A 27,613-nucleotide genomic window follows, 5' to 3' on the forward strand; every position below is an offset into this window, starting at 1 on the left:
AAGTCTAAAAGTGTATTAACAGGTTTAGGCAAATTTCCAAATTTCTAAATGTATTTCTCTTCTTTAAAGGGAGCAAAAAGTTTCAACCACTGAGCAGAGATTAGAGACATTAAGTCAAGGCACACGGGCATGGGCTGACTACTCATCAGCACCATCTCGTGGGGGCATTTCTGCAAGATTAAAAAAGGTGTATTTTATTTGTGCAAAAGACATGGCAGACACTGGTTTACTGAAGTTCCTAAAAACTGGAGCCAATAGGAAGTGAAATGGAAAATGATAGTTTTACATTTCCAATAGCGTAACATGATTAGTTTATGCATAAATATTATGCAATTTGGCCAAAAGGTTTTGTACAAGTTTTTTGATTTGTCTGTGACCTAGTTCAGTTCACAATTTTCAGCCAATACTCTTTTGGTAAATTCAAATTTCAAGGAACATTGTGTTTTCCTAGTAAGGAATTACTAATTTCAAAATGATGAGTAATAAATATTTATTATTTTATTTTAACCAAATATAGTATAGACAAACATAAAGACATGTATAAGACTTTAAAATTAAACTATTTCAGTACTGATGTAAAACTGGGAAGCTACATTATTTTAAGTAATTTTAAAAATTTATGATTTAACAGAAGACAATTATAATATGAAAAAGAGAAGAAGGTTTTCCTTAAATATTTTCCTAAATTATACTTTCTTTAGGTGTTAAGGTAGTGTGAATAAATACAGGTAAGTGTCACACAATGAAATTTTATAAAAATTAAACTTTACTTATAAAATATTTCCCTGTATTTGTCTTTAAGCCAAAAAAAGACTGTTGCATATAAATAATATAAAATTTGTTAACAGTAATTTGAGAACAAAGAATAAGGCAAAAACATAAATTTAAACAATAACAAAAGACAATATATTTTCATATTAATCACGGAGAAAAAAGCAAAAGCTATCACACTTTAATATTTAAGAATTACTTCTCCAAATGAGTAACCTGGCCTCTTCAATCAATATGATCAGTAAAAGATTGTAATTAAAAGCAATCTTTCTATAGAGTGATAAAGTGAGTGTAACAGTTTTTAAAAAGAGTAACGTTTGATAAAGTAGCAGAGTTTGGACATAAATGATGATGCTGTAATAGCCTATCATGCAATCTTTATTTATCGTTAAGGAGTATAAAATTCAATGATATCATAAAAATACATGTATTTAATATAGACATCTAAATTAAATGCCAATAAGATGACTTAAGATATCCTAGTTACATTTGCTTATGCTTAAGTATCATAGTCATCAATTAATTTATAAACATGTTTACAAAAGTAGTCTTTTATTACAGTGAGGAAAATAGCCTAAATTTGGACTATGTAACATGTTATCTAAAATTTTAAAAAAATAAAATTAGGCTGGGCATGGTGACTCATGCCTGCAATCCTAGTACTTTGTGAGGCCAAGGTGGGTGGTTTACCTGAGGTTGGGACTTCAAGATCAGCCTGATCAACATGGTGAAACCCTGTCTCTACTAAAAATATAAAACATTAGCTAGACGTGATGGTGCACACCTGTAATCTCAACTACTCGGGAGGCTAAGGCAGGAGAATCTCTTGAACCCAGGAGGCAGAGGTTGCGGTGAGCCGAGATCACACCATTGCACTTCAGCCTGGGCTATAGAGTGAGACTTCGTCTCAATAAGTAAATAAATAAATAAATAAATAAATAAATAAATAAATAAATAAAATTAAAAGTACACTTCTAATTTCATGACTTTAAGATATTAGCAAAAGTTTATATTAATATTTTGTTAATAATTTAAAATGCATTCTCACACATTATCTCACTCAATTTTCACAGAATTTGAAGTAAATATAACATTCATTTTATCAAAGACATTCAAAGAAATAAAATGACTTTCTCAAGGTCACAGAGCTATTATTCAGTAGATTTCCATCAATCACAGGTCTTCTGACTTTAATTGCAATGCTTTTCCAGTTTCCTTTTGTGTTTCATGCTAGGCTAAAGAGCTTTTAGTTCATACTATCTCCAAAGACCCATATATTAAAAACAGTATACTTTGTCTTATACTTTACTATTTTAATGTCATTGAATATTTTTAACATCTTTCTTATAATGTATATTAGCTGTTCTCACAATGGCCTAATGTTCTTGCCTAGAATGTTCCTCATACTTTTATAAATAAGGAAGGGGCAGCATGGAAAAAAGAAGTATTTAGTGGAAATGTCACTGAAACTATAGGATTTGAGTTATAACATGATTTTTTGATAAGTAGGCCACTATTTCACTGGCAAAAATTTAATTCAAAATCTGAAAGCCAATATGTTTTATTTATTTATTTATTTATTTACTTTATTTTTGATCAGTGAAGAAAGAGGAAGAGTGATGAGGCCAATTCTGAGCATTCATTATCAAACTTTCATGATCCAGGCACCACTGCTTAGCCTGTTCAGCATCATTGCAGTATCATACGTTCAGAAGCAACTCAAATGTTTAAATACTTGTACAAAAGTAATTTAAATATATGGCTTGATCTGGATTCACTGCTCAGTTTAGTTAAATTATGTTTTTCTGTCATTATGACAATGCAAGAGGAAAAAGGCTGCTTTTGTGGTAAAATAGAACTAATTTTATTCATAACCTTTATCATTTCACTTATAGAATCCACATTGTTCATAATTTTCTTTTAATTAATAACATGCAACCATAATATTTATACCTCACTTAATCTCATCACAGTTTGGAACATCATTTTTAAAAGTACATTATATTTTTCCTAACTTCAGCTTAAATTTTATATTGCTAAATTTATATGCACATATATTCATATATGTGGATTTTTTAACTATTATCCTTCTATTTGGTTTATAGAATAATGATTTTCAATCTTGATAGAGTATTCTTTAATGTAAAAGAACAAATTATAAAGCATGGCTTTAACTGTTATTCAGATAGTCATCCAAGGACATTTTTATGAAATTAGCAATATATAAATTTGTGAAGAAAAAAATTCTGAAATGATGAAGGATTATCTATACAGTATTTTCAATTCACACTGATCACAACACTGAAAAGCAGTCCCATTTGATGTAATCTGTCATCCCAGTTACCATTGTCTGTGCCCTTACAATATATGTCCAGTTATAAACAGATGGTCATCTATGCCTCTGGGTGCATGATGCAGAACAATATAAGAGCAAATGCGTCATAATGGTACTACTCAAAGTGTGGTTAGTAGAAGAGTGTTTGTCCACAAACTGACCATTATGTCTCTCAAAGGAATAAGCAGTTTACATCAGAATGTAAAACCAACTACTTCCTCAAGCACAGGTTTTATTTCAGCTGACGTTTTATTTTTAGAACAAACTTCTCACTGAGAAAACTTGTGTGTTGAATTACATTCTGGCCCAAACTCCTTCTTTCCTAGAGTACTAGTCTGTGGACCAGCTGCCTTGAGTAGCCCTGCAAATAATTTTCAAGTCATTTACTAACTGTCTAGAAAACGATGGACAAATACATGATCATATTCTACCCTTTGAATTCTATTCCAAAGGCAAATTATAAACAGAAACATTAAATATTATTAAATTGCTCTTTGATCTACTAATCAGTAATACAAAGTTTTGAGAAACATTTCACCTACAAACTTTTCAATGACTAAATAGTTAACTTAAGTAGTTAACTGCCAGCAGCTAAATGATCCAGTGTGAATCTGGAGAAAAACGACTGCAAATTTTCAAATCAGTTTTAAAAATTCATCCTGAACATGATGCCATGGTAGAATTACAAGCCTATTTTGTTGGTCATGGAAATGTTTGACTTTTGAGTCTCCTTGGGACATAATAATAGCAATTTGACATAGTTTCATTGAGATGCTAACTCCAAGAAAATTAATGAATTTAGATATTCATTGGCTTTTTAGAGCTCCATTTTAAATAAATTTTAGTTCCATATCAAATTAATGAAAATTATCAACAAATTTGTCTTTATTTTGAGTTAAAAAATCACTACTCTAGATCATAGGTGAAATTGTTAGCAGAAGGATTTAAATAAATTACCACAAAATAAATAGCTATCAGAGTATGAAAAAGTAGAAAATGCACTAGTAATAAACTATAAATGTCAGTGCTCAATACAATATACATTAGATGTGTCCAAGCTCCCAGGTTTCCACATCATCTAGCATTAGAAAGGGTGTTACGCAATAAAGGACTAAGGAGGAAGACATCAATATATTTTTGCTCACCAAAGCCATAGAATAAGCTTAGAAATATATTTTGCTTCCTTTTCCATCAAAATACAAAGTCTTAGATTAATTTGAAGAGAATCACTTCAACAATTAGTCATATTGAAAAATGCTGATTAGTTCCTTCATAGTGTCCATGGTACAGTGTAATTTGTGAAGAGTATTTTGCTAATAAGGTTATGGCAAAACTTGGTGTTTGCATCAGCATTATATGCATTCCTCTTTAAACTTCATTTTTCTCTGAAATGTTTTCATGTACCTTTTGATGTATGCTCATATTTTTACATTTAAATTATTCTTGCATGTCATAATGTCAGTTTGGTATAATGCTTACTAGATGAATATTTAAGACAGTATTTCATGTTTATTTGTTGTCTTGCACGCAGGTGAATCTGGTGTGGAAGAGTGGTCCCAGTGGAGCACATGTTCAGTTACTTGTGGTCAAGGGTCGCAGGTGCGAACCAGAACTTGTGTATCACCTTACGGGACACACTGCAGCGGCCCATTAAGAGAATCAAGGGTTTGCAATAACACTGCCCTCTGTCCAGGTAGTGTTAGCAGCAACTACAACTGTGGATGTTATTGAATTGTGTCATGCTACGCATTTGGAACGATTTGTTATTTTCATATGAAATGGGTATAGGCATTTTGATTAGAGTGGATAAGTGTAATTATTATTCAACTGTAATATTTTAAGATGTGTGTGATTATTTCTGCTTTTAAAGCAGTCACAAAATTAGGTAAATGACTCCCCTCTTCACTGCAAATATCAGTTTCTAATCTGTGTATCTACTTCTAAGAGTATTTAAGGTTCAAATATCTTTTCTGTGTTTTAGATGGTGAAAATGTTCAATTGAATTCTTGAGGAAAAATGTAATCTGCCTACGTACTAAAAATATGATGTATATTCATGTCATAAGGCAGTGGTTGACATAGTCTGTCAGGCAGTCAGTAGTTTTTATATCACTTATCTGACCCTATCAAAGAAAAGAGTGTCCCTGACCAAATAACTTTGTTATTTTATTTCATTCAAGTAACTTTCGTCATCAGAGGTATCCACTGCTTTGTAAACTTAAATGAAACTTAATGAAAAGAGAGACAGAGAGGGAGAGAGAGAGATCTTTAATGTTAAATGAAGCATTAACAATAGCATGCCCACTTAGTGTTAGATTTTCCATGTTACATCACAATTTTGTTCTTCAGTTGATGCACATCTGCATATTATAGACATTTCTCCTTCCCAGACCACTGACTTTCATGTAAAAATAAGTAACAATAGGACTCTGGACTTTGTTTCCAAAAGTTCAAAGCACATGATGTTATGAATCTCCAGATTTATCTTTTTGTCTAACCATTTATGTGGTGGATGAATGACTATAAACATACTGACAGCTACAGTTGACACTAGACTTGCAGGGACCTCCAAAAGGGGACAGGTGTAAAGAAAATGACTTGTACTGCAGCAGCCTTTCATCTGCTAGCTTGTGCTTAGAAGTTTCTCATTAAGTTCCATTTCTAGAGATGGCTGACTCCACAGTTGCTAAAAGCAAGAGTAGAGAGTGGGTGGCATGGAGTAAGAGCAGGAATAATGTCAGTTTTCCAGCAGAATATGCAAAGGGGATCCATTAAAAGACAGTCTGAGAGAGTTGTTAATGGTTGTAGAGTTTCAGATTTGCAAAATGAAAAAGTCTGAATATCTGTTTCACATTATGAATATAGGTAATACTACTAAGTTGTAGACTAAAAATTGGTTAGATGGTAAATTTTACATTATGTGCTTTTTATCACCATAAAAAAGGACAGTGTGGAGGAAATAAAAGGTAAAGAAAGTGGTGGGCAGAAGATGGAGGAATGATGCAATGAGGTGGGCGATCCCTTTAGAATAGAATTGGGAGGTAACAAAGCAGTAGATGAAGGTAGAATTAAAAGTTAAGCAGGGCAGAGAGCTGAAGCCTATGATGAAAGAAAGGCAGAATTAACTGGAAAAGAGCAATAATTGCCACTAAGAACAAGAAAAATCAGTGAGGCTCAGTGAGAATTAAACTAGAGCAAGAAAAAAACATGAAGTAAAAACTAAAAAGATTCATAAGAAAAAATGTTTAAGGAGTTTGTGAGGGGGAAGAAGATGAAAAACATGATTAAAAACAGGGTTCATAGAGCAGACAGATTCTAGGTACATTCGGCAACACAAGGAAAGCAAGTAGAAGTAAGGATCTGGGGATTTTATTTTATTTTATTTTTTAAACTGACAGGTAACATGTATGTTTTTATCTTGTACAACATGATATTTTGAGGTCATGTTGTACATGATATATACATTATATATATATATCAAATGTTGTGAAATGGTTAAATCTAACAAGTGTCTTACTACGTATAGTTATTATTTTTATGCTGAGAGCATTTAACATCCGCTCTCTTTACATTTTTTAAGAATACAATATGTAGTCATTAACCATAGTCACCATGCGGTATAATAGATCTCTTGAATTTCTTCCTCCTATCTAACTGTGATTACATATCATTTGACCAACATGTTTTAGAAATGAAATCTTCATCCCACAAGGGTAGATACTTACTTTCATTTGGGTGTGGGTAGGGTGGGTTTTCTGGGAAGAATACTTAAAAGCTGTTCCCTACTTACGTATTGACTTAAACTTGATCCAGGATCAAGTTTTCTGTCCTTGATAATGAGAAAAATGTCAATAAGAATTATGCTGTACTTGAAATATAAATTTATCTAATCAGCATGTGTTTGAATAGCCAAGACGCTTTCAACACACAAGGATAGTATTATGGCAAATGGATCTCTAAATGTGAGTCTGAGTGGATTGGAAAGTGTTCTCATATTTTCCATTCACAGCCTACTTCCCAGCCACTAGTTACGCACATTCATAAGGATGACATATGCAAGTTGCCATCCTTCTACCAGAGACTGCTTATTAACGCCTTCACAGAGAACATCTGTGGTGGGATCAGAGCGCTTCTCCCACACAGAACTGCCAAACCCACTTTTTCACTGTGTCTGATGTCCAGAAGGCTATCTAATATTCCATAATTTAAAGATTTTTAATTTAAAGTTTGTCTTCCCCATTTATGCCTGAGGTTGCAATTTTTTGAATTTGAAAAATCAGATCTTGGTGACGACCTTGAGCAGTAGAATATAAATAACTCCCAGATGCTGTGTTCCAATAATGGAACGCTAGGCATAAATCACCCAAAAACCCTTTTACCCTTACACCTATAGAACTACATACCAATTACTAGCTCCTCTTCACCTTTATATACATGAAGTCTTTTTTCTTTCTAAATTTGATTAAATAGTACCGTTGACAACAAGTTTATCTTTTAATCATTGTTTTAGTTCAGAATGTTGAAGTAAAGAAAATGAAAACAGTTTTGTTTATTTATTTTTAATTTTCCAAGCATAAAGGACAATTTAGCAAACTAGAAATACAGAATAAGTTCCCCACTATAAGAAACTGGAATATTTTTCATCTGGTTGTGATATTTGTTATGAAATATTTTGTGCTCAAATGTTTTATTTTATTATTTGTTGTGCTGGTAAATATGTACTTACTTTGCAATCTAATAGATCCTGAAAATCGTGATAAAAAGTAAATTTTTAAAATGTAATGTTTCAAACAGTAGAAATACCTTCCTAAAATAATAAATTCCCAAAAAGAAAATTAACTCAGAAATCAGTAACTGATTTGTCACACTTTGGACATTCAAATGTATTTGGCATTTAATTAATGAAAATGACACAATAAATGAACAAATTGAATATTAAAGTCACTTTCCACAAAATGTGTGGAATTATAGAATTAGAGGTTATATTTATTTGTACTATAAAAAGCGAATCAATAGTGTTATAAATTATTGATCATTCACCCATATTCAAATTTCAGAAGTCTGTGTTAATTAAATTATACAATATGTTACTTCAATATGGATCCTAAGATATTTGACCTTTAGCAGAATTTTTACTTGGACATTGTACTCTCTTCAAAAGTCTTTATTACTCAAAGTAAAAAACAATGGACATAAACAGAAAGTAAATTGATAAAAATAGAGCTCTACATTCAACAACACAATTTATTGCCCTAGTTGAATTACAATTTTATGGTTTATTCCAGGGCTTCTCAACTTCATTACTACTGACATTTTGACCCCAGTAAGTCTTGGTTGGGGGGAGTCCATCCTGTGTATTTTTAAATGTTTAACAGCATACCTGGCCTTTACTCACTAGATGCCAGTAGCCCCCTTACTTTCCCCAAGTTGTGACAACAAAATATGTCTCCAGCCATTGCTGAATGTCACCTGGGAAGCAAAATTGCCACTAGCTGAGAGACACTGGTGTACTCTATATGTGTTTTAATCCTGTAGAAGAAGTTTCTGCAGGCTAAGGAATGCTTTTGAATTTTATTTTTTGTAAATGTTACAGTTCTTATATTCATTTATTTCTTAAAAGGTAAAACCTGGCCAGACGTGGTGGCTCACGCCTGTAATCCCAGCACTTTGGGAGGCCGAGGCAGGCGGATCACCTGAGGTCAAGACCAGCCTGGCTAACATGGTGAAACCCTGTCTCCACTAAAAATACAAAAATTAGCCAGACACAGTGGTGCTCGCCTGTAATACCAGCTACTCAGGAGGCTGAGGCACGAGAATCACTTGAACCTGGGAGGCAGAGGTTGCAGTGAGCTGACATTGTGCCACTGTACTCCAGCCTGGGTGACAGAGTGAGACTCTGTCTCAAAATAAAATGAGTAAAATAGAATAAAATAAAACCTTTCATTTATTTTATGTACAGCTCAATCTAAATCATAAGAAAATGTATATATGTTTATTTCAAAATATGGTTGTAATATATTTCAGGTATTGCATATTCTTCATTTCATCTCTAGTTATCACAAAAAGAGACATAATAATATAGCTAGTGCCGAAGCTAAGGAGGAAAACTGTAAAAATGAATGAATTTCATTTAAATATATTTGTTTTATTAGGATCATTTTAAATGAACTAGATCATTTACAGATTCTCATGTTTTACTGCAAAATAAAAAAATAACAATTTGCCATTAAAATAAAAATGTCTAATCTTTAACATTAATCTTATGAATAGCATCTATAAACATTATACAGTATGTGCTGTAATTTTCTACTAACTCAATAGTATCTAAAATAACATTGTTAATGATTTGTATCCTTTTCAAATGAAAAAAAAAACTTTTTAAAAATGACGTGAATGAGTCATGAAAGTTTACCATGTAGCCATAAAGACTGTTAGAAAGTATTAAGTAACGTTAATTTTCTGAAGATTCCAGTTTCATAATTTAAGCCATCAAGGTTAATCAACATTTTTTGAGATTCATGGAGGAAAATATGACAATTTAGCACCTTCCTTTTTCTCTGGGATTGTGCAATGCATATAGAACAGTATGATCTGACAGAAAAAAAATGAACAGAAGCAGCAATATGAATTTTATATAGCATCATTAACTTTTTATATAGGAGGAGAAAATAGGAAGAGAAAAGGTTTTTAAAATAGGAGGAGATAAGTTTTTTAAAGTAGGAGGAGAAAAGGTTGTTTTAGGAGAAATATTGGTAATTGGAAATAAATGCAATAGTATATAAAAATATTCATTTAATATACCAAAATACATTAATGTAAGTACTTTTAAACTATTTTGCTATAATTGATGATATATATATATATGAATATATATGTGGGTAGTATATACATCTTATATATATATAGTTTTATTAGAGCTAGATATAGACTTACTTTTTTATATCAATGGATATAAATTGGCTTTGGTTTTCCCAAAATTTTATGGGAAAAAGTAAAACATCTTATTTTTTCTCACTCTCTTTTTTTTTTTTTCCCTACATGTTCTTTTAAAACTATATTTCCCAACAAGGTTCTCAGAATGTTAAAGAGCTTTATATTGGATATTTCTATTGGCTGTTTTTTCAATGTTTAAACATCCTATCACAACCAATTTAGGCAAATAAATAACACCAATAGAAGGGGAAGGGATATCTCAGAATTAAGGTATCCTATATGTGTTTCTAAAGTAACAACTTGGTAAGCATACATATGAAGAAGATTCTAGATATATTATATTTACTCGCATATTTCCTCTGCCACTTTTTATGGGCCTGTGCTTACCCTTACCAATGTTAAAGAAAAAAATGAGGGGGGGTCATTTTCCTCTATAAATTTCTACTCCCCTTAATCATATCTGTGGGTGTCATATCAAACATCTGGCCTCTTGAACTTCTAAGAGTATAGCAAGATTAGAGGTTCAACATCAAGAGAGGAGCTTTTGAACAAAAAGCACATTTTTTTCTCATGCCTTTTTATTGATATTGTCTATTAGGGTGCTATTACTTATTGTCTCAAGTATTAAAAATTAGGATGAGAGTGGTGATTTTACCATGCAGGGAAAGGATCAAACATTGAATCTTTTTTTTTTCTTTTTTTGGAAGATGGAGTCTCTCTCTGTTGCCTAGGCTGGAGTGCAGTGGCCTGATCTCAGTTCACTGCAACCTCCGCCTTCCAGGTTCAAGTGATTCTCCTGCCTCAGCCTCCTGAGCAGCTAGGACTACAGGCACACAACACCATGTCCAGCTAATTTTTGTAGTTTTAGTAGAGAGCGGGGTTTCACTATGTTGGCCAGGCTGGTTGCGAACTCCTCACCTCAGGTGATCTGCCCACCTTGGCCTCTGAAAGCACTGGGATTACATGCATGAGCCACCACACCTGGACTAAACACTGAATCTTGATGGTCTTTTGTAAAATATAACATTATTTATTCACAGTGGTTATTATGAAAGAACACAAATTATGTTATTTAAGATCAATTGTGAATTCCTTGTAGTAGTATGTTTGAAGAATTGATATATTCATATTTATGTTAAGCATAATTATTTTCTTTAGAAATTTATATAAATTCGGTAGATTTCCAGTTCTATCAAGTTGTTAGAGGAGGAAAAGCATCTTCTGGTTTCATGGTCATTAAAAAGAGATTATAATATTTTCCATTCATTTTGAAACAGGGATAAGAGGAATATTTTATGTGAGTAGATACTCTGTTTGAAATTCTTTTTATTCAAAATATGGTAACTTTAAACCCAAATTTTTAAATGGCAAAAAATATATTTTCTAAAATGTGATGTTAAAAGTTAAATGCACCCTCAATTTTCAGATTTTTTTAAATTTTCTAACATAATAAAAATCATTAATCCCAAAATTTTATAAATGTTAGGAGAATTATGTTGGGCTTTGGCTATCTAAATGAAAACTTAACTCTAGGAGATTATCTCTGTTATAAGAGATTTAGTTTTCTATATTATTAGCTGATATTACTTTAACTTAAAAATAATTTGTGACTGTTTTACCATGAGAGAGAGAGGTGTATTTCCATTAAATATAAGGAATGGTTTAAAATTTATGACATGAATAATTGTTAAAATCCAGAAAAAAGCACATGCAATTTTTCATTATTTTAATGAATTTTTAAATTAATAATTATATTTTATGACAAGAATGTTATCTCAACTGTGTTTTAAAATATCTTCATATTTGTCTATTTAATGAGTTTTGTTTTTTAATTATAAAGAAAATAATCTTTGATTTTACTTCTCTGCTTTTGTTGTTGAAGCTTCTTTGCTTTATTACAGTACACGGAGTATGGGAGGAATGGTCACCATGGAGTTTATGTTCATTTACATGTGGTCGAGGCCAAAGAACAAGAACAAGGTCATGCACACCTCCTCAGTATGGAGGAAGGCCGTGTGAAGGACCTGAAACACATCATAAGCCTTGTAATATTGCTCTTTGCCCAGGTGAGCCTATTCTGCATTTGGTTATCTTTGCATTATGTGCTTTTTATAAGATTCCTATTGTACACAAGAAATATTAAGAGGACAACCTTCATTCAGTCACATTGGCAAATGTGTCCTTTTCATTGTATCTTGCCTAAAACTGGGTACTTTTCTTGATTCTATCATATGTAGTGGTATAGAATATGTCCTTTAGTGTCAATCAACATTAATCTTTATTATATTTCTACAAATGTGTATATTAATGTTTTCCACCAAGATTTTTATCCGCACTTGCTTTTTCCTTCTGAGAAAATCACAAGGAATCCTAAAGACTTGAGATTAATTATTGCCTTCACACTGAAACTAAAGAGATCTGACTTAGAGCCAGTCCTTCCTATGGTATTCCCTTACACTCATTCAATTAGGGAGTGGCAATGTACCACTGACCATGTATAAAAATATTTGCTAGGGAATCAGGCTTTCTAGATCTCTTGCTAGATGCATAAAATGGCTAAATTATAAACAATTTACAATCTTTATGGGATTATGAAGACTATACAGTCTGTTCTTAGAGTATATTTATGTTATCTTAAACTTTTCTTTCCTTTAAAATGTTTCCATTCTATTTTATCTATCCTTGATAATTAATTTCACCCATTATGCTAGAGGGAAGCCTTCACAATGCTCTCATTTAGTTTATTCAAACATCAAACAAATTCCTCCAAAATAAATAAGAATAATGTCCAGCTTCAAAGGACTTACAAGTTATGGGAGAAAATATACACACATAGATTATATAATCTCTCAGGGCCAGCAAAGGCACATTTTAAAGAAAGAGACATGAATGGAGAATTGCAAAGGCTAAGATGGCAAAGATCAATATAAGTAATCACTCTCTTCTTGGGGAGATTTTCTCATTAGCCCATTTATTTACATATTCTGCATGCAAGCAACATAGTTGGGATCCCAGTACTGTTGTCCTCCAAATAAATCCTGCAACTCACCCTCAATCCCACTGACCCTTTGAATACCCCCAAGTTAATGTCCTGAACTATGAAACAATACTTCAAAGTCCTTCTGGAAATTTTAAATATATAAAACGTTAAGAATATGAAAACAATCCAATGTGTAGATATGCAAAAGTCATCTAACAAGATTAATTGTTCCCTTCAGAGAAAGACTACTAGGTTCCTGTACTTAATGACGTAGAATTAAAGATGAAGGCAAATAATTATAATTATATTATTTTACTGACTAATATAATTATTTCCTAAAATTTCATGAATTCTGTGAATTATAAATATAACTTATGAGTTAATATTCATGCAATTATGAATATTAGAGGGTCAAAACCATGATTAGTTATTTGTTAACCAGTACTAGAAAATCTATTTATGAGATCAGTAACATCCTGTCTTATTTCTCTCTCTATAAACACACAGGCAGGCAGACACACACACATGTAGTCATGCCTTATGCTTTCAACAAAGATTTGGAAAAGTTTATTTTTTTATATATTTTTCAATTTTTTTCAATGCTGAGCTGTAACATTTACATAGAGTCAAATATAGTTTACTCTTATTTGTCCATGGAGTTCAAAGAAATAGACAATTTGGGGAAATAAAAGACAAGAACTAACTATAGAAACTTTTTAAATACTTTTTTGTTACTTCTTTTATGTCAGCTGGACTCCATAAATACAAACATAAAAATGGCATTGATCGGTTAAAATATTGTGAACCAAGTTTCTCATAGTCTACTCTCCATTAGCTTTTCTAGGAGCAAAATCCTTAGATATCAGTAGAGAGGCTATGTTAGAGTTCAGATGTGAAAACTCATGTTTTTAAGTTGATACAGTTGTGGAACTTTATCACTCAAGTAGTAACCAAGTTTTTAAGCTACTTGGATATTAGTGGTATTATCTTATCATTGGAAGCACTCTTAGTCCAACAAAATCAGATGGCTTTCTTTCATGTAGGTCCTTTATTTTTGTGCATTATGACTATATTATTTTTAAATGTGGCCTTGCTCATATTCTCTCATCAGTGAGCATATGGGCATATCCTTGAGTACTTAAACGTATCGTGTGCCATTTCTGACTTCCGTTATTTTCATTCTTGAATTTAGTTGCATCATAAAAGATGTAAAATTCTTATCACATTGTATCCCTATGAACTTAGTATCTGAAAGCGAACTCTAATAACTAACTAGGATTCTTTTTAAGTTTCTAGGCTGTGCCAAAAAAAAAGTGACGTTATGATTTTAAAATATGTAGGTTTATTTGATAGAAACATTTGAAATTAACTTTAGAACTCATCATCTTATAGCTAAACTCAGGCACCTTCACTGGATATGAAAGCATTATTAACTGTCAACTAGATGTAAGGCACTGCTGAAAAGTATATATAGTCCGTGATTTCAAAAGTTTTACTTTCCATTCAGAAGATTCAGACATAAGCATGTGTAAAGTTGAATGCAGTTCTGAAAACCTCATGTAAATATGCTAGCTTCAATGAAAGATGGTAACTTGAGGATTCAGTGGTTTCAGGCAACATTTTTTCTAACCATCCTACATGATATCCCTAAGCTATCATATTAAAAATAAAGCTATGATAGGTAGTACACCGGTAGCGAAGAATGTAGATCAGGACCTACACTAGAGTATGGATAAGAGCAGGACAGAAGAAATAGGCAAAACCACAAACTGTCTCCCGCTACTCACTACTTTTGCAGGATTTGACGGGATGGGCTGTGGTAATAATGGGCAGTGAGATTTTTGTGTGGGATAATGTTAAAACAGCATTACAGTCTTAAAGTTTCCTGCTTTAAAAAACTATATGAAATCACCCTAATGAAATAGACACTATGTAGGAATGACATGCATTGTTTATATCAAATAATGAAATACTTTTATGTATTCAGAGTTTGATATATACCTATAAGTAGATAATTTGCTATCAGATTCCTTGTTGAGTCAATGTACAACTTCCTCCCACTTCTTTTGAGGTGAGAGAAAACCATTGCCTGGGATCCATATAAGGAGAAAGGAAAAGAAGATATAGTGTTTCCTAGTCTGAGTTGTTAGTTACTGATTTGTATCCCATGTCTGAGAACAGGGGGCTGATGCTGATGAAACAAGACGGGCAAGAGGCATAGAGCAACAAAAGGAATTCCCTGGCTCATAAGCATAATGTGGCCTATTCTTTCTTTGTAATCTACACTAATAATTAAAATATTATGGAAAGGTGTGTATTTGTGTGTGTATATGTGTGTTCAATGGTCTTTGTGGTCTGTTTTACTTATCTCACCAAAGTTCTGGTGGTCCAATATGTTTTCTATTTTCTCTGATTTTCATTGTAGTCATTAATTGAGAATTGACTTAATAATGGTCAATTCTCAATTAATAATTTACATATTTGAGGATAAATAAATTTTCTTTTATTTCCTATTTTTCTCTCCATGCAACTCTATACCTAGTGGAAACCAAAAAATTACAATTAAGTGGATTTTCTTGACATTAACATATCCAAATTTCTAATATCCCAATATTTAAAGGACATTTTCTATGTCTATTTCATAATACATTGATGTGATGAAGCAGAGTGATCTTGGACTTTTGCAAGAGATCACATATTTAAATGTAGATTTTTACCTTTCAATATAATTATGTCACTCATCTAATCTTTAGTTTATTCATCTGTAAAATGGGGACAATAGTAATACCCACTTCATAAGACTTTGTGAGATGCTGTAAGGTAGAGAACCTGATAGAGAGTAAATACTGTGAAAGTATTAGTAGTAGTATGTTAACGCCCTTCAACCAAAGTTCATCAGAGTCATGCCTGCAGTTGACCTAGCTGAATTTGTTACTCTCAAGAGTGAGGGGAAACTAACATAGGGAACTGTGGGGATCTCAGCAACGGAGTGTTTGAAATACTTAAGGGATCTGAGCTTGTGTTAAGTGATTTGGCAGAGGGTTTGAGGAAACGAGCGGCCTTTGTTCTGAACTGGATGCTGTTTGGAAGGTGTGACAATTCTATGGTTGGATACCTTAATAAATTATCCAGATAATAAACTATCTGGATACCTTAATAAATTGTGGCTGGAAGACCAGCCATAATTGGTAAAGAAATAGCAGTCACTCATATTAGCTGAGAAAGAAGAATGTTTGGTACTTTGTGAGTTGCACTATGACCTTGTTTTTGTCTCTTAAGTGTCATTGCATGTTATTTATGTTTTCTGACATGGGTTAGGTCTAACTAGCGGTAACAGTTTTTCTGTGGGCATCACGCAAGCTGCTAATCAGGTCTAACTGTAAGTGTCTTTTTATGGTGATTCCCCCTGTAGGGTGATTTGATCACTTTAGAACCCTCTGTCCTTAATGGTCTTGATTTTTATTAATATTTAACAGGAGAAAAGTGTTGCACATAATGGAAAGTTGCATTTTCCAGTATGACTGCCATTAAAATTATATAGATCTATATACCCAAAATAAAATTTATATAACCATTTCCAAAATTAAATACTTTGGGGAACATAAAAAGCTTAAGATCTTAGTTAAAAGCCTGAAGTTTTAATACTAATTTTCTTTATAGCTTTTTACTTTATCGTAATATTTTCCCCTAGTCAGTAGTTGAATATTAGAGAAGCTAATGATTTAAGTTTAGTTCTTACTGTTTTCAGTGTGGACATTTCCCCATCTGATATGTTTCCATGCAGTAGAGTATAAATAATATAAGGTACAAGGATAAATAATAATTGGGTGACAGATTAAAAACTAAAATAAATGAAAGTTCTATTGGTAAATAATTCTTCACTTATATACTGAAATATATATATGGATTTAATTATATGATTCAGTGGGACAAAGAGTGGTTTGTGATTCAGAAGACATGGATTAAAATTCAGTCCCAATCCTTAATTAAAATACATGGGCAATTTATATACTCTATTTTTCAATTTCCTTTTTTGTGAAATGGAGTCAGTATTAATTACCCCTCTATATTACAGAATTGACATATTATTATAATTAGGTAGAAATACTTTGTATAGTATAAAAATCAATGTAAAGTAGAGGATTTTTTTAATGATTTATATGAAGATATTACTTTAAAATGAAGGGATTTTGGAAGAAATAGGTCAAATAAACCAGGGATATTATAATAATTACTGGGCTGTACTATCTTAGTCATAGACTCAAAGGGATTCTTCTCCCAGGTTTGTGCTAGGAAGAAGTACTTTCATACAGGCTGTGTCAGTCTGTTGGGCTGAGCAGTGTCACACCCATCAAACTGCATTTGAGAAATGCTTTACTGGGAGCCTAAACCCTACCAGAGGGATGCTGCCATGTTGCAGTTTCCAGATACATTTCATACTCTTACAAACCCTAAGAAGAGAGAAAGAATCACCTAAGAGTAGGGCCTTAGAAACAGATGGACCCAGATATTTCTGTCATGTAGAGAAAAAGGCTTTAGGCTCCTACAAACCTAAAATTCTGGTCTGCAGCATCTATGGGAGGATGCCTTGCCCTCCATCTCTCTGCAGGGAGCCCTTCTGGTGAAGACAGTGAGTGGGAAGATTCTAAACATTTGCTGGAATTTGGTTCAAAGGTCCCTGATTGTGTTTGCATGAGGTTGTTATAATTTGTAAGTCAAATGCTGCCTCATTAACCTGTTCTTTAATTGATATGGATTTTATCTTCTTCGCCTTCTAGCCTGTTGTACGACAATTATATTTGTTTTATGTCATTTTAGATTTTGGGCATTATTCCAGTGTTTTTTTCCGTTCTTAACTTAAAAGATTTTTAAATTAATTGTGTCTTTATTAATCTTGGCTTGCTTTCTTTTACTATTTAGTATTTTTTCTCATTCAAACTCTAACCTACTTTTTTTTATCCTTCTTAGCCTTACTATTATCATTTGGTTATATTTTAATTCTAATTTTTAAAAATGATGTTGCATTTGGACCAGGCGCGGGGGCTCACGCCTGCAATCCCAGCACTTTGGGCGGCGGAGGCGGGTGGATCACGAGGTCAGGAGATCAAGACCATCCTGGCTAACACGGTGAAACCCCGTGTCTACTAAAAATACAAAAAATTAGCCGGGCGAGGTGGCGGGCGCCTATAGTCCAGCTACTCTGGAGGCGGAGGCAGGAGAATGGCGGGAACCCGGGAGGCGGAGCTTGCAGTGAGCCGAGATCGCGCCTGTGCACTCCAGCCTGGGCGACAAAGCGAGACTCCATCTCAAAAAAAAAAAAAAAAAAAAGTGATGTTGCATTTTTATTTTCCTCCTATGTAGTTTAGTTTAAAATGGCAAATGGAAGACAGATTTTTGCTTTTCAACATATGCCCAAAGCAAGAGTTTGTACTCTGTTTTTTTAGAGACAGGGTCTTGCACTGTTACCCAGGCTGGAGTGCAGTGGCATGATTATATCTCATTGTACCTGGGAATCCTGGGCTCAAGCATCCTCCCACCTCAGCCTCCTGAGAAGCTGAGACTACAGGTGTGCAATACCACACCCTGCTAACTTTATTTTTTATTTTTGTAGACACATGGTCCCACTATATTTCCCAAGCTGATCTTAAACTTATACCTTAAGCAATCCCTCCATCTCAGCCTCTCAGAGCTCTGGGATAACAGGCATGAGCTACTATGCTGGGCAGAAGCTGGACTCTTGTACATTTCAGTCTTGTGTACCGAAAGAGTCTTTACAGATCCCTGGGTAACTCCCAACTTACTGCAAATCTGAACTCTCCAAATTTGCCATCACAAAATGAAATAACTTTAAAGCCAGCATCCAAAATTTGTCTTCCCCTTAATTCTTTCCTACCTATGACTTAATTAATCAAGAATACTCAACCCAGAACAGTTGCTGAAATGCTAGTTTTATTATCCAAAATATTCACAACATAATCTAATTTGTGGTTCTTTTTATCTAACGTGTTCTAAGTTGTCAACATTTACTGGTAAGGATGTAAAAATAGACGGAAAACAATATGTTTATTAAAATGTATTATGGAATTTAATTTGGCTCTTGTATAAAGAAGGCAATTTTGTCTTCAAAGTGAGCCCAATTGCAACTCCGTATGTATGGCAGGAGGAGGTTCATATAACAAAGTCAACCCCAGGAACCTAGCAATTTAATCTTTGCAGTTTTAACTCTTCTAGTTTTAGAAAATATGGTAATTTGTCACACTGCTGAAGCGAAACTCTAATTGTCTCCAGAATGACTTTGGTATATAAAGAAGCATGTTACAGGATGGTAAGGCACGCTGATCTCTCAGCATTCTCCCAGCTTCAAAACTCAGCCTTATTGTTCTTGATTCTTAGTCACTTTTGTAGAATGGCTCAGAAAGCAATAGACTTTTGGAGTTTTTAATTTGAAAACTAACATTAAGAAAAAAGAATCCAACTGCAAGTGCTTCTGATGAGAAAGAAGAGAAATTGAAACAGCCTAAGAAAGTGTTGATTCTGACCTGGCTACATATGAGAGAAGAAATTATGTATTCTAGTTCAGTGTTTATTAAATGGTGTTCTATGAATTTTTTTTTAAAAAAGAAGTTGTTAGGGGATTACATTTCAATTAAATTTGAGAAGTAAATTTGTAAACAAAGGTTATTCATTGCAGTACTTGCTGCCTCATGTCTAAAATGGCATTCCAAATTTAACATCAAAAAAACAGAAATTTTGATTTAAGAGCTATATCCACCCAAATTGTTGAACACTAGTCTAACCCAGTTCAATAAAATGATCAACCCTTTACCTATGTGATTAAGCTAAAATCCTAAAAGTCAACCTTGATTTTCTACTTTTCTATACCCTACCACAAACCTGCCAGCTCTACATCCAGAAAACACTGTAAATTCATCCACATTTTTTCTATGCCCACTGATGTCACCATAATTCAAGCCACCGTCAGCTCTCTCTGGACTACATACAGTATAGTTCCCCAATATTTCACAGTACCCATTCTTGCCCCTGTACCATCCGTTCTACACAAAACCACAATATTAAGTTTTGAAATGTAAATTATATCTTATCACTTCCTTACTTTAAAATATTCTCATACTTTGCATCTTCCCTGGTTGCATGGCCTATAGGGCCCTATAAGATCTGGCTTCTGCGCAGCATCTGAACCCATCTCTTGCCACCTCTCCTTTTCCAGGATCCCCACAAGTAACAGCCTTCTCTCTGTTCCTGAACACAGACCTTCACATGACAACAGATATTTTACATGTAAAATAATTTTTAGTGCCAAATAGGAGACATTGCTTCATTTTTAATTTTTATTTTCAGTGATACTCTGGATTTTAAAAAAATTATTAGTTAATTTATTTTACAGTCCTCAGCCCCATAACATTTCTGGAAACCCTAGTGTCATTTTACTGAAAAAGAAAAAAATTGAGGACAGGGAGGCTTTGGCGAAGTGGAAATTAAGAGTTGGCTCTGTGTAGTGATTCAGACTCAGCTCTAATATCGTCCTCTCCTGAGACTGCCTGAGCACTCCCTGTCGCATCGCCCTCTCTAGCACGTTGTCTTCATAACACCTCTAGTGAAACGCTCTGGTTTATTCATTTTGCTCGTTTATCATCTGCCCCCACTACAGCCTCCAGACTATATGTTCATAAGAGCAGAGCTCAGCCAGTCCTAATCACCACAGCTCCCCCGTGGCGCAGTTGAGCAATGCCAATCACAGACTAAATTCTCTATAAATTTTTACTCCTGTGTGTGTTATGAGACTCGGAGAGGGATTGTGGAGTGGTTACGTTTTCCCAACTTACCAGGGAACTCTTTTCTGACAGAATGCTGAGATGTGAATCCATTTTCAATAGAAATACAGTTTCAGAAAGAAAGCTTTGAGGTGTTTTTAAATTTGTAGGTTTACAATGACCCTGAGAGGTCCCTCTTACAAATATTGGAAGTAAGCCGTACACAAGGAACAGGCATTGAGTGGGTAGAGGCATTGATTGTCTCTACTACCTCGCTGCTGAGCCAGGTAAAAAGCCATGCACATGTACCCTAGAACTTAAAGTATAATTTAAAAAAAAAATAAAATAAAATAAAATAAAATTTTAAAAGCCAATCCTGCATGCAGGGTTGAAGGAGAAGCAGCTTCCTCCCCACTTTAGCTCCCCAGTTAAACATCAGATAACAAGAAAAAAGCTGTTCCTTCACATCTTGGAGAACCTAGGTGAGTGGTTATAAAAAAAGATATAGAGATATATTATATGATAAATTGGTTTTATTTTTACATTTCTCTACATTTATCCCTAAAAGATAATGCACAAATTCTATCTGGAAATGCTTAAATATCCAAAACAGAACTCTTAATTTCCACCTCCCTAAAGCCTCCCTGTTCTCTATTTTTTTCTCATTCAGTAAAATGACACTACTGTTTCCAGAAGTGTTATAGGGCTATGACCCGTAAAACAAATCCATTAATTTTTTTTTTAATCCAGAATATCACTGAAAAGAAAAACTTAAAAATAAAACAATGTCTCATAGTTGGCACTACAAATCATATATATATAAACATATATATATATATAATGTCTGTTGTCTGTGTATATATGTGTGTACATATTATATGTGTATATATGTGTGTGTATATATATAGTCTGTTGTCTAGTTTTTTAAGTTAAATTTATATATTCCTCTCTTACCTGACTTTTCAATTATCTCTTTTCTCAGTGATTTGGACTTGACACACTAAAGAAATATTAGGCCTTTCCTCCTTTGTTTTTTATATCCAATGAGTTATTTTGTCAAGCCAATTCCTTCATAACAGTGCAATTACACCAACATGGTACATGCATACATATGTAACAAACCTGCATGTTGTGCACATGTACCCTAGAACTTAAAGTATAATTTAAAATAATTTTAAAAGCTTGCAAAAAAAAAAGTGCCATTAATTTTCAATAAAAGGATATTTCGGTTCTCAGTGTTAAAATAAAATCGCAAAAAATGCCCACTTGATACATCTTCAATTGTATTATTTTTTTCTGTTACTGACTTTGTGAACAAAACTGACCCCATCTAAAATACATGTTCTGTGGATGTTTATAGTAGCACTGAACCTCAAATTGTCTTCAGATTTCTAATATTAACTCGCTCTTAAGCTTTAACATTAACACAGAATATGTACGTGGTCAGAAGGGGTTGAACAACTATAACTATAAATATATGAATTTAAAGTCTCAAAACATTTTTTTATTATTGATGCAGTCTTATTTCAGTAAAAGCCTGATGAGCAAAACACTTCACAAATAGATGTTCTTGTTCTTCCTAATATCATCTCAGCAAGGTCCTTCCTAATTCTTCGTAGAAATACAGTCCCCTGCCAAATTGTTTTCTCTCTGATTTCCACATTTGACTTGCTCATTCTAGACATCACATCTTTGCCAGACAGTCTTTTCCTCTCTCTGCCAGAAAGCATATAACTATTGCTTTCATAATAAATCATAATCAAAATTTACCTTAAGCCAGAATACTTAAGGACATCACAAAGTCCTTTATTCTAGTCACTGAGCACTAAGATTAGCTTAGCAGCACCTAATTCACCTTTGTTAATGTGCTGCTTTCTTTCTGAATGTTCTCAATAGTGTGCATAACTACATCCTTTTGCCAAATAGATTGTAAGGCGTAGGGCATGAATCTCTTTTTATAAACCCTTCTCAGAATGCTTAGGATGGTGAGGCTTCATACTGCAAGCTCAATAAATGTTATCTTTGAATAGAAAAATTCTGAAATGAAAAATGCACTCATGTTTAAAGCTAAAATAGAGGAGAAATAGATAATTTGTAATATCCTATTGCTTCACTAGAATTTTCTTTTTAGTCTGGAAAATGGACTACATGGCCAATATGATTGTATCAGGTACTTTTAATAAAGTGAGATGCTAAAATTACATTAATGGAATGATTAAATTGACATTTTGTGATTTTTATAAAATCTCATAAAGGGTTTATTAAGTACAGCTAGATACCTATTAAACAACCTCTTTTTAATACCTACATGTAAGGTTTGAAGTTAGGTTGAAGGTAATTATTATATTCTGCCAGGCTTTCTTGTTTATTTGGATAGATTTTCATAGCAATATTAGCTTATTTTGAAACTTTGGATTTGTGGTGAATTCTCTTTCACGTGTGATCAAATTGACTAAGAACCATGAACTGATATTGGAAAAAAGTAGACATCCAGAAACTGATGCATTTATAACATTTACATGCTAGTTTGCACATTCTAATCCGGAAAGTATTTTTGGTTAAATCCTTTGCTCATTTCTATTTTGTGGCATATGGGATTATGCCTTTGTCAATGCTGACTTGGTCTAAATTATCCATAACTCAGCACTCTATGTCTATTATAATTACATCCCCAACAGATGCAGTATGTCCTCTGAAGCCTAAATACTTCATGTTTCATGTTAACATGGTATTGTCTTTAAACTTTTATTTATGTATTTATTTATTTGCTTGCATGCAGAATGTCCTAAGTTATAAAATTTTTGAGGTTAGGATTTATATTCTTTTATTTCTGTGTATCTTCTTAACACCTGTCACAGTGTCTGATGACTAATAGATTCTCAAAAGTTATTTGAATGAATGAATACATGAATCTCAATTTGAATCTCCCAAAGATAAATCAAGCTCAGCAGTCTATATTAAATTCCAGTCACCAGAAAACAGCCATCTAAGAGTCACCTGGATCCTCTCTTTGCTTCAGCTCCCATGGCCAGTTCTTCAGTTTCTTCTCACCACCCGTTCCTAGTAACTTTCTAATCTCTCCCAGACATTGCATCTGCACTGCCTCATCATCACAACTCAGATCCTTCCCAACTTCTATAATTTGGCCTCAATCCTACGCTAGATCTGATAATATAATTTATTATTTAAATTGTTCAATGGCTTCTCAAACATCTGAGAATAATACTCAAAATCCTTAACGCAGCTGATGAAAGTTTTGCAAAATCTAGCCTCTCTCTTTTTTAAAACTTCTGCAATCTCTCTTCACCCAGCACTCTAGATGCCTTTCACAATGACCTTCTTCCAGTTCCTGGAAATGCCCATGATTCTTCTTCCAAAGACCTTTGTATATTCCCCTGCATGGAACATACCTTTATCCTAAGTATTTTCTCATTATCCTTCAAGGCTTGCCTGAAGCTTCAGTTTGTCAAGGAAGACTCTCTGGACCTTCCCAAGTCTTATCTCACAATGTCCTGAAACTATCCTTTGCCACACTGCCATGTAATTGATTTATCTAGCATGATTTCTGGTTTATTTCTAGGGGTTCTTTCTCTAAAACATGAGCTCGATAAGGTCTTGCTCAGTATTTAATTTGTTCACTGTTTTGTGTACCCCATCTCCTAGCACAATGTGTTGCATGTTTGAGTGATCAATAAATATTTTTGAAGAAATAAGTGAATCAAAAGATATATTGGAGGTCTGGCATAGTGGCTCACGCCTGTAATTCCAGCACTTTGGGAGGCCGAGGTGGGTGGATCACCTAACGCTAGGAGTTTGAGACCAGCCTGACCAACATGGTAAAACCCCACCTCTACTAAAAATACAAAAATTATTCTGGGATGTGGTGGTGGGCACCTGTAATTCCAGCTACTTGGGAGGCTGAGGCAGGAGAATTGCTGGAACCCGGAGGCAGAGGTTGCAGTGAGCTGAGATCGTGCCATTATACTCCAGCCTGGGCAACAGAGCAAGACTCCATCTCCAAAACAAAACAAAACAAAAAAGATATGCTGGATATATAAAAGAAAATAAAAGTGGGAAAATAAGGTAATAATATTTGGGGAGTTAATAAAATCTCATGCTGGTGTGACCTTCCATTGTATTAATTCATAGTCCATTGATAGGGGTTCGTCATCAAGGGTGGTTTCACCAGGTACTTTCTGTACAGCCTCTCCTATTGGAAGATATCCTTATACTGTCTCTTTTTCTGCTTTGGTAGTTGATGGACAGTGGCAAGAGTGGAGTTCATGGAGCCAGTGCTCAGTAACGTGCTCGAATGGGACTCAGCAGAGAAGCCGGCAGTGCACTGCAGCTGCCCATGGAGGCTCCGAATGCAGAGGGCCATGGGCAGAAAGCAGAGAGTGCTACAACCCTGAATGTACAGGTAGGGCTTGATTCCTGCGTATAATGGGCACTCGTACCGTATAAAGGGCACATTATAAAATGTGTCAGAACTATGCCAGAACTATGAAATAAGATAATCAGTATATATATATATATATGTGTGTGTGTGTGTGTGTGTGTTTATTAATGAAGCCAATTATACCAGAATTTATTCTACTGTATGCCGTGCTAGTAAAGTAGTAAAATTCAGGAGATGAACTATGAATACATTTGAGGAAGTTTAGCACTGAGCTTGCACTTTTTACACTTTTTTACACTGTTCATCTCAATGCTCTATATATGACCTGTAAGTTAAATATTTGAATAAAGTTTATTCACAGTGGTACATTAACAAAAATGGAAAGGGGTAGTAACGTTCTCAGATTTTAAAATTTTTAAAGCAGTGTGTGGTAGATTAACAAAAATGGAAAGGGGTAGTAACATTCTCAGATTTTAAAATTTTTAAAGCAGTGTGTGGTAGATGACTGACATTGACCATGAAACATTTCTTTCAGCCAATGGTCAGTGGAATCAGTGGGGCCATTGGAGTGGTTGTTCCAAGTCCTGTGATGGTGGCTGGGAAAGGCGAATAAGGACCTGTCAGGGTGCAGTGATAACAGGGCAGCAATGTGAAGGAACGGGTGAAGAAGTGAGAAGATGCAGTGAGCAGCGATGCCCTGGTGAGAATGAACCCAAATTATCTCAAAAGAAACATTTTGTAACCTGAAAAAAAAAAGATTTAAAAATATTGTCGTTGGTTAAGGGTCATACTTCCTCAACTAAAGGACTACTAATGATAGGTGGCAATTTACTTTTTTCTCTACTCTGTGGGGCATTCCCTGTTTATGTGTCATAGAATTGTTCCGTGTGAAATATTTGTTTGTGGAGAATACAAAACAAGTTGCCTTGGGATATATGTACTGGAAATGTAAAGACATAAGAAATGAATGAGAAGATAAAGAAGTGTCGCTGACATTCAGATGCTTTTAAGTTCTGTTGCTAATCACTCTCACCTTGATGTGTGACCTTGGTTATCTACATTTACTTGCCTTTGCCCCATTTTTCACTGGTAAAGGAAATTGCTATGAGGAATGCATTTTTTAAAAATGAAAGTATAAAGTCTTAATGCTAATGAAAAAATGAAAGTCCTGCTACATTAAAAGATTTTACATATAAGCAGAGAAAATAATGAAAGGCCAGAAACTGCCCAGATTATACAGCACATATTTTACAGGATCATTTAGAACAAAAACTCCTTCCTAATCATGGTACATTCCATTAAAATATTATTGACACACTGAGGACTCAATAAGTAAGTGAAAGTCAGGATTTTATAATGATATCCTAAGGAAAATACTATAAACATACCAAAGATGTGATAGGACAGAATTTTCAAACTTGACAATACAGTGTCAACGTGCTGAACCTAGAGAATTTGAAGACCCACTTAGAGTCCTGTTGCTGCTAGTAACTCTGTGAGCAAGCTAACTGATCTCTCCGGCTGTCTGATTCCTGGGGGTAGTGAGTACAGCTGGTTGTGGGATCTTTGAGGTTCCTTTTCAGTTCAGAATGCTATGAATTTCTGCCTTTATCTCACATGATTGTTTCAACTTAGAAAAACCAAGGTATTCTAAGAGATATCCAGGAGTCAAAGCTTTGTATTTTTCCATAGTTAGAATTATAAAGACTTCTCACAGTACAACACTAAGAATAACAACAGAACTGGATTTTAGTAATAACAATATGTCAGTTGGAGTTTTGGGGGGGCTTTAAAAAGATCTAAAATTAGGGCCAGTCATGGTGGCTCACATCTGTAATTCCAGCACTTTGGGAGACCGAGGCGGATGAATTACCTGAGGTCAGGAGTTCGAGAACAGACTTGCCAATGTGGTGAAACCCCGTCTCTACTAAAAATACAAAAATGAGCCAGCTGTGGTGGCATGCACCTATAATCCCAGCTACCCAGGAGGCTGAGGAAGGAGAATAGCTTGAACCCAGGAGGCAGAGGTTGCAGTGAGCCGCGATTGCACTACTGCACTTCAGCCTGGGCGACAGAGCAAGACTCCATCTCAAAAAAAAAAAAAAAAAACAAAAACTAAAATTAGGTTTGCTAATTCTTAAGGCCATATGAATTCAATATAAGAAGTAACCAGCATGCAGGATTATTAAGAGGATAATACCTATTCAGATTAGCACTGTGAAATTCCTCCAGTGCTGCGTAAGAGGAATTAAGATGTATTAAACAAAAACATTTATTTTGCCTAGGGAGAAATTTCACAGAATAGTAAGCATAATTAAATCAACCCCTTCAATATTTGATGTTAACTAAATCAGTCTAAGCATACCACAGTTCTTAACTGGTCTTTTAAAACTGTCTTTCATCTGCATATATAGAGCCAAGATA

General features: G+C 34.0%; 1 protein-coding gene across 4 annotated transcripts in view; it reads left to right on the forward strand.

Moving 5' to 3' along the window:
* The window catches only part of ADGRB3 (adhesion G protein-coupled receptor B3), a 743,596-nt gene that overhangs the window by 286,535 nt on the left and 429,448 nt on the right, over positions 1-27,613 (forward strand). For 3 of the 4 annotated variants that reach the window (XM_031667688.1, XM_031667689.1, XM_031667690.1), the window contains 4 exons: positions 4,638-4,799; positions 11,940-12,104; positions 25,046-25,210; positions 25,725-25,889. In XM_031667688.1, coding sequence (XP_031523548.1) covers positions 4,638-4,799; positions 11,940-12,104; positions 25,046-25,210; positions 25,725-25,889 — 657 coding nt within the window. The remainder of the gene's footprint in view (positions 1-4,637; positions 4,800-11,939; positions 12,105-25,045; positions 25,211-25,724; positions 25,890-27,613) is intronic. The other variant, XM_031667691.1, reaches the window with a different exon arrangement.

Source organism: Papio anubis, chromosome 6 (genome assembly GCF_008728515.1).
Source record: "Papio anubis isolate 15944 chromosome 6, Panubis1.0, whole genome shotgun sequence".
Taxonomy (NCBI): domain Eukaryota; kingdom Metazoa; phylum Chordata; class Mammalia; order Primates; family Cercopithecidae; genus Papio; species Papio anubis.